This window comes from Rhamphochromis longiceps, linkage group LG7, assembly GCF_057381845.1.
Source record: "Rhamphochromis longiceps isolate RC_006_pf linkage group LG7, R_longiceps_female_GT1.1, whole genome shotgun sequence".
In the NCBI taxonomy this organism is placed as follows: domain Eukaryota; kingdom Metazoa; phylum Chordata; class Actinopteri; order Cichliformes; family Cichlidae; genus Rhamphochromis; species Rhamphochromis longiceps.
The window spans coordinates 18,959,276-18,975,898 of record NC_140563.1 but is presented as its reverse complement, the minus strand read 5'-3'; the positions used below and the strand labels follow the sequence as shown (position 1 = coordinate 18,975,898).

General features: G+C 40.1%; 1 protein-coding gene and 1 non-coding gene across 5 annotated transcripts in view; both read right to left on the bottom strand.

Moving 5' to 3' along the window:
- The window catches only part of srpk2 (SRSF protein kinase 2), a 77,285-nt gene that overhangs the window by 60,203 nt on the left and 459 nt on the right, over positions 1–16,623 (bottom strand). For 3 of the 4 annotated variants that reach the window (XM_085412716.1, XM_085412713.1, XM_085412711.1), the window contains exons 2-4: positions 16,283–16,361; positions 15,133–15,310; positions 14,856–14,922 (exon numbers count right to left, since the gene is read on the bottom strand). In XM_085412716.1, the coding sequence (XP_085268842.1) occupies positions 14,856–14,922; positions 15,133–15,148 (83 nt within the window). In that variant the 5' untranslated portion in view covers positions 15,149–15,310; positions 16,283–16,361. The remainder of the gene's footprint in view (positions 1–14,855; positions 14,923–15,132; positions 15,311–16,282; positions 16,362–16,623) is intronic. The other variant, XM_085412712.1, reaches the window with a different exon arrangement.
- trnat-agu (transfer RNA threonine (anticodon AGU)) lies at positions 16,550–16,623 on the bottom strand. The gene has a single exon. It is a non-coding gene; the product is annotated as a tRNA-Thr (tRNA).

The window sequence follows — 16,623 nt, the reverse complement described above, 5'->3', positions numbered from 1 at the left end:
ATTAAAAAATATGAGATTTATGACACAAACTTGCTTAAAAAATGTTAGAGCAACCTGAACATTAACCAACCTACAATAAAATGAGAAATTAAGCAAGAGGAATATAGCTAAATCAGAATTAAATAGAAAAAATTGCTACAAAATATAATAAATCATAAATTAATAACAATTTAAGAGGTTATAATATAGTAATTCAAAAATCCCATATATGCTGCTTTCCACACAGACAGAAATACCACATTTAATACATTTGTGCTTGGGAGCAATTCCGATCTATAGGAATATAACCAGAATACAACCAGCTCGCAAACAGTTGAGTCGCCCAAAGTTGTGTTCATTGACAAAGGCCGAGTCAGACTAATGGCAACATGCTGGCAGTCTGTCTGCATTTGTAAATTAGAGAACAAATAAGTTATTTGCAAACCTTTGACAATCTCTCTGATGATTGCAGTCAGTCCAAGTCAGACTGCAACTGTTTGCACAAAGGTTGCTTCTTATCAGCCGAACCATGCAATTGGCTTGCGATCAAAGGTGACCGCGAGTGTGCATCACCCCAAGCTCTAGGCAGCCATTCAGTCACCACGAGTTACAATCGGTAGCAGAATGTGAAAAGGTAAGTGTGTCCAGTCTTGGAAGGTTTTTCCAGTTAAGCCAGTTAAATCATGTTTACATCAGATGGTGGTGCATGAGATGAGCCCTCTTGTTCATAGTATTGCACGAGTATTTTAATTTATTTAATAAAATCTGAACATTTGATGCCCATGTTTCAATACAATAACATCACACAAAATATCACAATACTAAGCTGTGTCTATTCTTTCCTCCACCCCTGCTAAATAGGCTCTTTCAGCTGTACTCGCAGATATACACATAAAAAAACTGTAGTTTAAATTTCTTACAGTAGAGTGAAGGATAAGCTACACTGCCTCCCACCTATTTATTCAAGACAACACTGCTAAATACAAGCTATACACTACTATACAGATGCTTATGAAGGTTTTTTGGTGACACACTAAATTAGGACACCAGACTGCTCAGTATGGCCAATTATTCAGTGTTTACAATAGCAACAGAAGTCTTGATCGAAACCCGCTGATGCACAGACTGTGAAGGACACACAAATACACATGAGTATACACACATTCTCCAGAGATGTGGGTTAGTATGCTGAGGCGATACCGGGGCAAACAAATAACCTTGTGGCTAGACTGCAAACACAAACAGCGAGTGCACTAGACACAAGCAATTGAATAGCATAGAAATGAGTATTGATTCTGCTCCCTTCTACATACATGCTACATATTATCTGTAATTATATATCAGGGAATAGAAAAACATTTTATATGTTGTGCTCTCAACCGCATTGTCAGTACGAGCAGCATCTTGGTATCTCATCATCATCGCTTTTGCAGTTTCTTTTAACTGAAGCTGTATCACATTTTCCATGAGGCTTTGGGTTGGCCGTTTCCTATTTTTAAAAAGGGGGCAATTACTTTAAATCACTGTGTGGTTTATGTTGTGCAAAAGCTATCAAGCAAGCACTAAGAAGCGATAGGAGGAGCCAGACTATTCTTTAAAAAAAGGGGGTTGGGCATTAGTTGATCTGCTGTATCTAGAACCACAGGGTTTAACAGACGGCATCAACAACAGTTTGCAAAAAACGGTGCGAGACAGCGAAATTCAGGGTTGTGATTTCTGCTGGGGATACTTACTACTACTTACTCGCCAAAATATTCTGCAATTATTCTGCAACCTTTTTTTACTCTAAGATGTCTTTAAGTAACCCATCTAACTAATCAAGTCCAGAGATTTCTTTTTTGTTTTTTAAAATACTGACAAAAATGTTTACGCACTCATCAAAGTTGCCTCCAACTGTAACCTCGTACCTTCTGTAATTAAGCTAGCGGAAGGGTTATTTGCAGGGGTGTTTTTTGCGCTGGGTTTTGATTTCCAGGCCAAATACTGCCTGCCCTGTGTGCTTTTTGAGAGTTGTTGGGGCCTGGCTGTATACAAACTACATACAGGGGAGGGGGGCATTCTAAAAAAAATTTTTTATTTATAGTTCCTAAATTGCTACCAGCATGAGAGAGAATAAAAAGCTACACAAAGTCATTAGAATACAATTCCGATACATTTTCATGGCTAACCATGTTAAAACACGGCTCTGAGAAATTAACTATGCCTTGAGAGGCTGTAGAGTGCACAGTATGCAGAACCTGCATTTTAATTTAGCTTGTGAGGAGAAACACCCAAATGGCAGCATATGTTACACTTTTTAAAAAGGGGAAATAAAGCTGTGAACCAGATCAGGTTCTGTCTTCACAAGTCTTATTTTTCATCTAATCTCTAATGAGGTATGTATTTCTCAGACAGACTACACTGAGAAACATCACTTTCAGATGTATCTGCATGCAAAAAAAAGGACTAAAACAATAATAATCGTAACTTTTTGAGGAAGAAAGAATTTCTGCTATTCATAAGAAGCAGCTCCTCCTTTCCAGTTAGCCAGGAGGTGGCAGTGGAGAGTGACTCTATGCTGTTTCCAACCTCTCCAACTGTGATAAGCTGCTGCCCTCACAGAATTACATGCGCTATTAATGACTTCAGTCTTTACGTGATGACCCACTGGCGAGGAACTGCGGTGCTGGACCACGCTTTGTGAGCATTAGACGAGAGGCTCAAATCCTTGCCTCTGAGCAAATCCTATTTGGACCACACACACTAAAGTTGAGAATCCCTCCTTTTAATTCGCTCTTGTTCTTGTCTCCTTATTCAGCCTGATCGACTCGGTAGATTTACTCGGATCTTGTGCTTTCCTGGCTAATGCTCCCGGAAAGCAGGAGGAAAATCTTTAAAGAGCTCAAACTCCCACCAGCCAGAAAAACAAAATTCACCCTTTATTCCCCCTGCAGCAAACCACTAGATGAGATGCAGTTCATATAATTACAACCGATTGCAGCAGTGGTCAACTCACAAGTGTTGCCTTGCTGTCACAATTTAAAAAAGCAACAACCCCCCCCTCCAAAAAAACCCCTTTAACATGGGGGAGGATCAGAGGCATCGAAACCCAACACACTTTGCCCACTAATAGCAGTTGAAAAGGTGAGTTGAAAGAGCGAGCTGCTTTGCAGGAGTTCCTACTCCAACGCCTACTTCTACATTCAATTATTCTGTCAGTCAGCAATAACAGAACCACTGTGGCCACCGGGGAGAAAATGGTTTCCATTCACACACACACACACTACAGAGGAAAGAACCAATATCATATTACAATTCAGTATGTAACAATGAATGACCCGTTGAGACGGCATAGCCAGTCTCTTAGACAGCACAACGCCGAGCAGCACATGACAAGAAATGCGTTTGCATTTTCTACATGACATTCACGTGTTGCCTTATCTTGACCCCAAAACAGATACTGTATATTTAAAAATGGACCTCTTCCAATTTTTAAGTAGTGTGTCAAAGTCTCGAGTCAGCTCCCCCCAAACGTCTTTTTCTTTTTTTTCATTAAGCCTTTGTTAAGGTCTTTCAAAGTTGTACTTTTGACCCCTGCAATAGTAGATGGTGGATTTGAACCCAGAACCTTCTTGCTGTGAGGCAACAGTGCTGACCGCCTGATTTTGATTTTTAAACAGTCAGTAGCAACAGGTCTGATGGAGTGATGAATCCAGATTTTAAATTTATGGTTCAAATCGTCAATATGTATGGAAAAAGGCAGAAGCATCACTAAAACATGGCGGAGACTCTGTCATGGTGTGAACTGCATTTCTGCCAGTGATGCAGTGCCATCGGGAAAGTGTCTGATTAGCAAAGGGTTCATTCTTCAGAAGCCTGGAGAATTATTCCTGAGCTCATTTCTTTCAAGAAATTACAAGTAAACTTTCCTAATAGAGCTCAGGCTGTGTTGAAGAATAAAGGCTTTGACTGTGACTTTCCAGTCAAAGTTCCTTTTCCTAGCAAAATATAAAGACATTAAAAAGAAATTATAGAGAAAGAAATTATAGAGGGATGACTCAAGGCTTTTCCTTCCTAAGAGCTGTATAGCTAGATGGGCCTGGCCATGATGGACAGTAGGTAATTAATTCTGCTTTAAAAAGAAAAAAAAAGGTAATAACACATTTTAATCTTTTGGCGTAGACTCTGGTTTATACATTCGCCTAACAAAAAGATGCCCGGTTCTCCCAGAAGGAGGCACAAATCTGTTGGGTGTTGCACCAGGAAGGGCATCCAGCACAAACACCTGCCAAATCAACTATGGACTGCTATCTACTTTGGATCCCTCGGGAGTAAGAGAGCAGCTGAAACTAACTTATACAACGTTGACTCTGGAGAAACAGCACAAATAATACATAAATACAGTATTAATGGAGACAGCCTGTATGTAAATGAAGATACTGGGCTTTCCAGTCTGTGTCTACATTGACCTGTGTGCTGTCTCCCATGTGGCCAGCACAGCAGCTTTTACTAAAACCCTCATTTCCTGCCTGCAGCCACCCTGTGGCATCCTCTAATTCCCCCTCTCACTTCCCTTACTCACTTTCTCCATCCTGGGCTTTTCTGTTGCTACTGGTGGACCAGACACAAGCTCTCCTTTTCACCCTCGCGGTCCCTTTCCCTCCTCGCTTACGCTCTCCCATTATTTTTTTGCTCCACCTCTCTAGCTTTCTGCATGGTTCTCAGCATTTCTTTCTCTCCCTGTTTCTACATGCAGCTCACATGCTCAGCTCTCAGCTCCAGTCGCCCAGGCAGGCCAGAGTATTGATGAAGCTGAGCTGTACAAATCTGCCTCCCAGAAGACTGCTCTCTCTCACACATCTATACAACACATTACATACAGGTCATCAACCCACAACTGCTTCCTAAACTAGAATAATTGGACAGCTCTGAGACACACAGCCACTGGGGTTCATCTACAGAGGAATGGTCTCCTGGCATCCCCAGAAAATCAATTAGGTTTATTAACAGGTAGAAAGTCCACTCCATAACTCTTGCTTATTACTTGTAGTATAAATATTGTTTATTATGATAGCAGGCTGATCTTAAATAAGACAAACGGATAATAAATATAAAAATATCTCATATATCAACATTATGGGAAGAAACAAATCATCTGTTGATATTTTTGAACCTCTAAGCTTTCAACATTAAAAGGCTGAATATACACCAAAATAAAATATCATCTGAATCAGTGTTATCCACTATGTTGATTTCTATTATACTATATAGTGTTTACCCACAGACGTGGCTTCTGAGTTTGAAAAGTTAACCTGATGCAGTGCATTAAACTTGTTTTCTGTTCCACAGTGGTTTAAAGTCCTTTTTCCAGATGAAAATACATTTTGTATTGCATTTGGAGATCAAAGTTCTAGAGTCTGAAGGAAGAATGGAGAGGCTCAGAGTCCAGGGTGTTTGAAGTTCAGTGTGAGTTTGACACAGGTTGTGATGATTTGGGGTCCTCTGCTGCTGGCAGTGATGGTCGCTTCACTGTCTAAAGTCATTGCAGCTGTCAACTGGGAGATTTGAGAGCACTTCACGCTTCCATCTGCTGACAAGCTTTATGGAGATGCCGATTTTCTTTTCCTGCAGGACTTAGCACCTGCATACAGTGCCAAAAATACAACCAAACGGTTTGCTGACCATGTTATTACTTGTTGATTAGCCACCCGACACCACTGAGCTGAACCCCACTGAGAATCTGTAAAGTATTGTCAAGAGGAAGATGGGAAACATCCAACCCAAAAATACAGACAAGCTGAATAGTGCTATCAGACTACCCTGGGCTTCAGTAACACCACAAGCAGATCGCCTCCACTCCACACTGACGCAGTAATTTGTGGAAACATGCCAACTAAGTGTAACTGAATCTAATTTTTAGAACATGTATTAGAAATCCATTTTTGATCTAAGGAAACATTCTTGTAATTCGAGATGCTGGATTTCTGATTTTCATGAGCTATGAGCCATAATCATCAAAATTAGAATAAAAAAGATTTTCACTTTAAGTGTAATGAATAGATTATATGAAAGTTTATCTTTTTGCATTAAACAATAAAACACACACACACCTTTCAATATATTCTTTTTTTTCCCCAAGATTCACTGGTATGGCAAATATCCAAGAAAACCAGAATAACAGCAGCCTGACGTTGGTGAACTTTAATACAAGAACCAGGGTGTGCACTATTAGGCTAGTGGTTAGTCATCTCCTTTCACGCTTGCTATCTAACAATGGGAAAATATTTTTAAAAAAATATTTGAAATAGAAATGAATGTGCATGTTCAATATGATAAATGGACTGGTTCATATATAGTGCCTTTCTACTCTATTTGAGCACTCAAAGCACATTATACTACATGCCTCCTTCATCCATTTGCATGTGCACTTTTTTATGCCTAAGTGCTTTCTATCTCACACACATTCATACTCCAATGGATGCACAGGAGAGGAACTTGGGGTTCGGCATCTTGCCTGACCGTGCTAAATCATAACTGAGGTCATGCTTCTTCAGGGATGGTTGCAAATTTAAGTTTATGTGCACTTTCTTGGCATGCAAACTGGAGCAGCCAGGGATCAAACCAACAACCTTCTGATTAGTAGATGACCTGCTCTACTTCCTGAACTACAGCCACCCATTATGTAAATAATGGTTATTTTTTCATACTTCCATGTTATAACACTGAAATGTAACCTTTCTGTATGCATTACATACTGTATTTGAGTAAACTCCAAGTTCATCTTGTGTCCTTAGACCAGAGAATAAACACTGTACATCCCAATAAGAATATTAGCATTTAGATTCCCTATTGCCAGTCTGTAAAAACAAAAAAAAGTTATGACTACTGAATGCTATTATACTGGAGTCACTTTTCACAGTCAACAACCTGTAAGCCTTGGTATGCTAATCCAGCTCCACTTAATGAAAGAGGTGATTCACAATGAGCCCAAGCAGCTGAAACTTGCAAAGGCTCGGTCATCCTCTAACAAGCTTACTGGCAATTTTTTTCTATTCTTGGACCTTTTATGATGTCATAAAAACGGGGCAGAGTGGCAGTCAATCAGAAGAAAGTTGGTTTAAAGGGAGATGATCTTTATTTATCTTATCTCGGTGAAGCCCCTGAGTTTATCCTGTCTTAAACAAGCTCATTTTGCTGATAACATGCAAAGTCAGTCTATAGAGTCAGTGAGAAAATGCATGCAGCCAGATCGATTTTAATCCAGGCAACTTTAAGCCACAGGATACAGTGAAACTGGTGAGTAACAAATGGCAGGCCCAGGGTAAATCAACATGACATCATTATTCAGCAGTCACCAGTTAGGCATCGACTCTGCACAGCCTTTCTTCCAAACAACTCTCAGCCGATGGTGTTTATTTTAGGCAATGGTCTAGACTTAATAACACAGAGAGAGTTGAACTGAGTAAGCAGGTATAAGTTAAAAAGATTTAAAACAACTACACTAATATTTATTGAGCGATGGTAAATTAGTGTCAGATATTTTCATACTAAATTCTCCAGGTAGCTTGGAAGCAACATCTCAAATTTTAATTGCTCCTGTTGCTTACTTGTGAAGATTTGATATTGGGATTTGTCACCTTTTTTCAACAGCAAATTAGGTGTTCAAAGCTAAACTGCGATTTTCAACCATATGAACAGTGTCACTAAACCCTGCTATAAATGTTGCCGTGAGATGGAATCAGTCTACAATCAGTCTAATATCTGTCTGCAATTGAATTGGGCCAAGTTGGCAATTGCATCCAATCTGTCTCTGATAATACAGGAAACAACTGCAGCAAATCATTCAAAATCCCATATCTGTTGCACTCTATATAGACAGAAATGTACATTTCACTTTTACATTTGTGATGAGGAAGCTTCCTGCTCCAAAGGAACACAACCACAGTGCAACCAGCTGAGTTGTGCTCAATGGCAACGATTAATTCAGACTGATAGCAACACATTGACAGTCTGGCTGCATTTATAAATTAGAAGGCAGTTATTTGCAAACCTTTAACTAACTCTCTGAGAGTGATTGCAGTGCACATCAGACTGTAACTGTTGCAAAAAGGTTGCCTTATATCAGGCAACCTGCACAATCCCCTTGCAATCAAGAGTAGTTATGAATGTGCAAACACCCTCAAATTCTAGGCAACCATTTAATCACCGCAAGGTGCAATCGGTCACAGAACGGGAAAAAATTCTATACAATCACCAGGCAGCCACCGACGTTTTTGTTGATGCAAGGAGGTCGCTTGTCTGTTTTTACTTTTGTGACTGAGCCATTACTTTGACTGAATTAGGAGGCAGTTTGTCAAGCTAAGTGTGTTTTTTTCCGGCTGAGCAGCTTTAATTTCATTTTTCTCGTCTAACCTTATCACAGGATGGAGGAGCATGTTCATAGTATACCCTGAGCACACATTTATTTAATAAAAGATCAACATTTGGTGTCCATCTATCAATACAATACTGCAACACAAAATAGCACGCTATTATCCTGTACTATGCACTCGTATTTGTTTCCCCCACTCCTAGTTATAATGGCTTTATAACGACAATAATGGGTTTATACTTTAAGAAACTGTGAATTGATTAGACATATATTACAAGCACTTGACAGATTAATCAATAGTAAGAGTACCAGATCTGCTATAAGAACTTTTTTCTTTTTTAAAGTTATACTGCTCCACAATCTGGTAATCTAGACCCTGCACACAAAAAAGTCCTGCATCTTTGTTCTCTGACCTGGGCCTGATTTGGGTGAGAAAAAGTCAAATTAGTGAACAAAGTCAATACAAGAAAACTTTCAAGACTCCACTATCCATCTTTCTCACACACAGAAAACCAGTAGTCCAATCAGTCAGGCTAAAAGAAAGGAAAAACTGCTGATCAAAGAAAACAGTAAGATCGGGTTACTCTGTTCATTTGATAACCTGAACCTCAAAGGGCCACAAAAGCAAAATCCAGATGATAAAAACTTGAACTTAGTGTGAACTTTCTTTAGTCTGCAACCAATATGAAAGTATATCCACCTACAGACGTCTCACATTTTCACACACACACACACACACACACACACACACACACACACACACACACACACACACACACACACACACACACACACACACACACACACACGTAGTCAATACTGTGTTGCGTTAATGGATAAATCCAATAAATAATAGCACTGTGTTCGCATTGGCCAGGCAGGCCTGGTACATGACATGTGGTCAGCACATTGAACAGAAGTGATAAAAGCTTGGAAAAGACTTTGAAGGCCAGAGTTGTAGCTGCAAGGCCAATACATCGGTTTCTTTGCTCCACAAATACGCTGCGCCGAGCAATTCACTCAAACATGTGACTGAGCCAGTTCTTGTGTTGATGGTCTTTAAACATCAAAGCAACACTGAGCATGTGGTTTCTCACACATCATGGTTTTGTGTGAAAAAAATATGCACATATTTGTTTCTGAGTCAATGAGAAGACAAAAGTCTCAAATGCATTGCTGAATTGCAACATTCCTCCTGTCAGTATCTGATCAACAGTGAAAGACAAACAGCGAGATGGACATCGTCCATTAAAAGACCATAATGAAGTGCAGTAAATAAAGTCTTTAAACAGATAGTTTATACTGCCTTAAAGTTAAATGCATGTATTTTCCTTCCGCTGTATATGTTTTTCAAATAAATAAGACTTCCACTGTAAGGCTACACTTAACACAAACAAATTGACATGTATTGGTAATCCTGACCTAGTTCACCTAGTTGAGACTGATAGCAAACGAGAGTTGCACCAACGACAACATACAGCTGAAGCTAAGATCTTTTGCAGGTATTTGATCACAAACATCTTTAAGACCAACATTAATTTATTTAAGAAGACTGACAATGATTCTACTACTTATTTCAGTCTGCATATTATAAGGCTAAGATACAGAAAGGGTCGACTTTGCATCTGATTTGCCAGCGATTATGACTGCCAAAAATAATAAATAAATAAAGACGGCTAACTCATACTGCCCCACAGACTGTGATAGTAAAAAAAAAGGTTAAGCCTTGCCTTATAACTGATAACTGATCTGTGGAAAGTGCAAAAAACACTCCTGTGCATCAAGTGAAACACACAAAGAAAATGCATGAATACATCTCATAATCTCATAATAAAGGCTGTAAAACGTTGCAGTGCAGCCGTTAAGGGACCCTACAAATACTTATGTCAATAATAATAAATAATAATAATTAACACTCTTTTGATTATAAGTATATTTGTCCCTTTTTACTCTTTTTACCACCAGAGAGGGAGACACACGGCCCCTCATCTCACTAGCAGCTGAAGAAGTTGGCGTTAACAACACTAATAGCAGTGACCCTGTAGCCACACCAGCTGTCTGTTATCATTAAGGTAGCAGCTAGCAGCTATGGCTAATAATAAAATGATAAGGTTAATGTGGGAGATAAGCAGTAAATGTTATCAGTCTTGCTCATTCGCAATGTTAACAGGCAGTGTTAAACGGACAGAGAGACAGACAACTTAACAGGATAACCCAGACATCTATTTCTTGAAAGTGTCATGTTTCTCTTAAGGACACAGACTGATACAGAGAAAACCCCACCAGCGGCTAGACGGAAACAGTAGTAGTCTATCCAAGCTGCCATAGGCTGAGAGGCGGAGTACACCCTGGACAGGTCACCCCTCTGTCACAAAAATAAGACAGAGAGGATTCACACTCATATTCACACCTGTTGGCAATTAAGAATCACCAATTAACCTAACTCTATGTCTTTGGACTGTGAGAGGAAGCCAGAGTATCCGGGGAGAACATGCAAGCTCCACACAGAAAGGCCAGATGGCAGATTTAAACATCAGGGCCTTCTTGCTGTAAGGTAACAGTGTTAAACACCATGCTGCCCTGATTGTGGATCACTGTGCTGAATACTTGGTCTCAGTTTCAAATTTGGTACAACCATAAACACCTCGTAACCTCACCGCTGGGTCCTTTTTATACAAACCTTCCTGTCCTTGCTTATGTTTCCACTTGAATTAGTTCAAACAAAGGACGCTGTATCTGCTTAAATTTCAAAGACATCAAAGTCAAGTGACAACGCACTGCTTACATAAAAGTAGCACAAATGAAATTTTACTATTTATCTACGTTATTAAGGCTCAAGATAAAAGGTGTGTTTGTGAGTGTATGTGAGTTGTTGTGGTTTCTAAACAGAAAAGCCCATCTCAAACGGCAGAAGGCAGAAGATGGGAATGGATGTGGATAAAAGTCCATGAAAACGCCATTTAAACAGGAGTGTAAATCTACCAAAGAGAAACCGAGAGAGAGACTGTGATTGTGCTTGAGAGTCTGTGTATGAGCTTACTTTGATTCAACTGTGACCCTGACCTGAATAAGCATCTCATTACAGGGATGGATAAATGGTTGTATGAATAAATGGATGGATGCATGTGTGACCTATTTTTTTAAAAACACCACGTGAGAGAAAGAGCACAAGATCAAGAGACACAGACAGTGAGATAAAGACATAACTGCTTCTGACAGACGTCAGGGATCAAACAGTTTACATTTATATATTTTAATTTCACTCTGACACTTTGTTTGCTGACTCACTTTAATACCTTCTAATATTTCCTTGTTTTATTTCGCTTTCAAATATTTTCCTTTAGCAAAATCTGTTCTCATTTTATTAATAATTATGGTAATCTTGCTCTTTTTATTAACATTTGTACTTAATTAGCTCAATTTTTTTTAACAGAGCTCCTTCTTTCGTTTAGTTTTTATCTTATAAAACAATTTAGCTCTTATTTAAGAGACAGAAGCTTGTCAGTCAAGATAGGAAATTGCTCATCTACCTCTGCTCCAGTACCCTATTACATCCACACAGGCTCCACTATGGGACCTCTCTTATTTACACATGCTTTCCCTCGGCTCGATTTTTAAAAAATATAAGACTGCATCTTGCTGTTATGCAGATGACACACAACCTTACCTACTCGTTTCACAAAGAATGGTTGGTTGAAGAACCTGTTCAGCTGTGTGGAGAACATCAGATCCTAGATGCCAATGAATATCATTCAGATGAATGATAAGAAAAGTGAAGTGATCATTTTTGGACCAGCTTAGTTTCCAGTATCAGCTCTACTCTTGGTCTTCTGTGTGCTAATTTTCAAAATCAGCTTACAGATCTATGTGTTTTATTGACAGTTTATTGAATTTTAATAAACAAGAGAAAAAAGGCTGTGAAAGGCAGCTTTTACCATCTTAGATATATTGCAAAAGTAAAGTCATTGTTATCCCCAGTAGACCTCAGCACAATAATCCATGCATTTATTATTTCTCGACTGGACAACTATAATGCAGAACATCTTTTCTGGCTCGCTGATTACTAGTGAAAAAAAGAGGTGTTTCTACATTTTTACTCTTTGTTTTTTAAGCCATTAATGGGTTAGCCCCACATTACATTTCTGATCTGCTTATAACACATTCTGCCTCCAGACTTTGGAATAATATCCCATTTCAAATCATATCTATAATAATCTGAATTTAAAGACTCATGGTTTTTTAATCCTTGCTTTTAGTTCGTTCAAAGTTTTTTTTAAATGGTGTGTAAAGTCCATGTTTATTTTATTCCTATGTTTATCCTTGCCATGTAATTCCCAGTGTTTATTTCCCTATTGACTCTTTGTTCCTCTAATATATTCCTGTATAGTGCAATCTGATGATATCAAATGCAAAGCACTTTGTGCCATTTCCTGTTATTTAGGCTGTTGTGCTCATACATTTTTTTTCTTTTTTGGCTGTTGTACTAAAGGAATGTGCTGCTCTACACCATCATCAAGCTGCAGTGTATACTGTCAAAACTGTTCTATATTTTATAAAGCTTGTTATCAATCATTCACCCTGATAGAGAATATAAACTGTGGAACTGATGACCTGTATGATAAACTACATTAGTGAAAATAATTTCACCATGTCAGCTTTTTTTAAAATCAGAAATGATCAGAAATGCAAAAACCTACTGTAAGCATGTAAAAATACATGCTTTTCACACTTTTACAACTAAAGTTTAATAAAGAAGCGCTGGCAGTAAATCAGTCAATAATAGCACGCCAGATTCAGGAACTGGCACCTGCGTAATCTGATATGTAACCATAAACTGAAGCACAGATGTGCCAAAACATGTTTGAGGCACACTTAACACTTCACACAGTGTGATCAAAAATTAACCACATTTAATCAAGCGTCAGGGTTTCTTGATCGCCAAGTATTGAAAGTATTACATAACTGCAGCATCTCTAAAGGGATATTCTACAGGTCAGAGTGCAAAGGAACTCAGCTAAATTCTTTTTTTAAAATAAATAGTTTGTTTATATATTGTGTTTCTTCCAGATATCAATGCCATAAAAGTGTAGTTCGTTTAGAAATTCATTTAGAAACATAAAAGTAACTAATTTAGAAATTTATATCACATAATGAAAGTATTTTTGAGGGGAACGCATTACATTAAAACAAACAACTGCTGTCACATCTGTTAGTGAGCTGATAATAGCCAAATATTTTTTAATAACTAATGCATTGTCTGAGCAGTTTATTGAGCAAATATTTTGTTGTTGCAGTATCTCAATGTTGTAATATACTGCTTTTATGTTCTTATATTTGGGGGGGGGGGGGGGGGGGGGGGGGGGGATCTACTGAATTTTGAGGAATATTATTGTTGATTAGCCTCCAAAGAAAAATGCTAGCTACAATGCTAGCTACAGAGTGGAGGGGTTCTTTTCAGGGGTTTTTTGTTGGTTTTTGTTGTTGTTGTTGTTGTGTGTGTGTGTGTGTGTGTATGGATGGGGGGGGGGGGGGGGGGGTAGTTTAGGTCCTTTCACCATTGCAGCATTTAAAGGGCTAAAGGCGAGCCAGCATCCATTACAGGACACCTGTAGGGCCATTGCATGAGTCATGTTTTATTTACAAGACAATTATGGAGTCTGTTCTCTATTTTCTTGGAACATCTGCCTTTATAAACGTCTATTTTTGCGCACATCTGGTTTCACTATGACTGTCCAGGTGTTTGGGACATTCCAGCACATTCCAGCCACCAGCAGCCACCCTGGGGTGTCTGCACCGTTGGTATCACCTAATTGATGCCTTCTTCGGCTGCTGGTGACGTCGCTCCAATAGCGTCACGCCATGAAGAAAGCCTCCCACTCTCTCCACTCCAATTCACATGCACTTTACGCAGCCACTGCGCTGCTGGCACGCCAGCCTCGGCTGCAACTACTCACGCCGGCAAAATCACGCCGAACTGCGCGTGCACCCATACCGTAAAGCTGCCTGGCAAAACCAGGAAACAACGCACCGGGAGAGCCAAGAAAAGTTACATAACACCATGCCAGAGACTCCCCACACGGGTTAGGCGATGTAAGTGGGCGTTTACTCCGTGCCAGTCTGGTGCTGCCATCGCTAAAAAATAAAACGGAATTGAGCCGTGACATCTGTCAATCCTCGCTTTGAAACCCTAGTTTTAAAAAAATCTACCAAGAAACCATCTGTGCTGGAAGCTCAGGCATGCAAAATAAACTACACGAGTATGTGCAGGCTGTAAGCGGTGCAGGACCCAGTCGTTTTGGGGGAATCAGGTGGAGACCCGGGGACCACACCGTCCACATATAATGTAAGTGGTAACTCGAAACACTCCACGGGACCCCGCCTGTAGATGAAAATACCAGCCCGTGCCATATGTCCACGGTCATACCGCCGACGCACCGGCAAGCAGCGCTTGTGTCACACATAGAGGGACCCGTTGTCAGTAAACAAACACTTCACGTCCACACTTCCCCGCTGCCGCCCCGCTTACCTGCGATGGTGACCCGCTTTATCCTTCTTCCCCTTCGGCCTCCTCTTTCTAGCCTGGATGGCCATCACTGCCGGTCCGAGGTTACATTCATTCACAGGCACAGACGAGTCCGGGGAAGGGTGTAGGAGGAAAGGTGGCGGTGGGGGAGAGAGAACAATCACACATCATCAACGAGGCTGGATGGCGTTTAGCATACCCTCAAGGGCTACGTACACCCATAACTTCCGCCACCAGGAGTGGGTTAGCGTAGCTAAGTTGGAGGATGAGTTATACGCACCTTTCCTGGAGCTCATGTTTCCTCCTCTTCCCTCAGCAGGAGCGGGCAGCACGGCGGCAGCAGCAGCAGCCAGGTCCCCCTGAGTGTCTCAGAATCACTCTCTCACTCACACTAACCCCTCTGCCGATCGATGACATGCACGCCCTCTGTCGTTTCAAACAGGGGTCTGCAAGCAGACCTACGCGGACCAGCGACACACAAAATACTCTGGGTGTAACAGCATCTTATTTTGGAGTTGTTTTTTTCCCCTCAGGAACAGAAAAATAAATAAATAAATGCAGTTTAAAATGGAAAATATATTTATTAGAACCGTATAAGCTTTTGTGTAATACACACTGGTAGTGATGGTGTTCATTCAGGGAATAATGTTAAATGATTGGAATGAGGAGCTGAACCGAACTGCTGGTAGTTCATAAAAATACAGCATATAAGCAGACATCTCATTTGAAAAAAAAAAAACCTTCATAATGTACTTGCTATGTTATTGCGTGTTCACATGCTAGTACGAGGTGTCGGCTGTATTTGTGTATGATTGTTGTTACAGTCTATGTTCTCCTCTTGGCCAGATCACTCTTTGAAGAAGAGATTGATTCTTTTATTAACCAAGGATTTAAATCCTTGGTTAAAAACCAAGGATTTAAATCCTTGGTTAAAAAAGGACGGATTCCAACCCACTTTAATGGATCCCAACCCAGGTAAAGTGGGTTGTAATCCATGTTAATCCATGATGCGACTGGTGACGGTGGACACCATGAACTCACTGTTATGTTCAGGGAATCAGTTTGAGATTATTTCAGCCAGGTCCATCCCTTTATGAGGGATCAAGTCGGGAACAATATTCAAGTATGCTGACATTACAGTAAAGCATGGTTGGTACGAAGTGGCCCAAAGTGCTCTAGGAAAATATCCCCTACTGTTACACCATCACCATCAACCTGAGCCATAACATTTTGTCAGTCTCCTGTCGCTCAATCACAGTGAGCTTATGGGAATTTTAGCCTCAGTTTCCTACACTCCGCTGACAGGAGTGGCACCGGTAGTGATCTTCAGCTGGTGTAGCTCATCTGCTTCAAGGTTCAACATGTTGTGTGTTCAGAGATACTCTTCTGCATGTCTTGATTGTAGTGAGTAGTAAATTACTCTTGCCTACCTATCAGCTCAAAGCAGTTGGCCATTCTCCTTAGACCTCTGACATCAACAGTCACTGGATATTTCTTCTTTTTATGGACCTACAGATGATTTGTGGGAATGTTAATATTTTCCAAAATCAGCTATAATCACATGATTTGGTATTCTGGAGAATTAAACTGTTTCATAAGCTCTCCATGTTCCCTGACATCAACCCTCTGTGTTTGTTAACAAAGAGGTGCTTTAATGACACGACTGCAGCATGAAGCTTTCTCCTGGCGCGCCGAAAAGGCACCGCTGGGATTCGAACCCAGGATCTCCTGTTTACTAGACAGGCGCTTTAACCAACTAAGCCACGGCGCC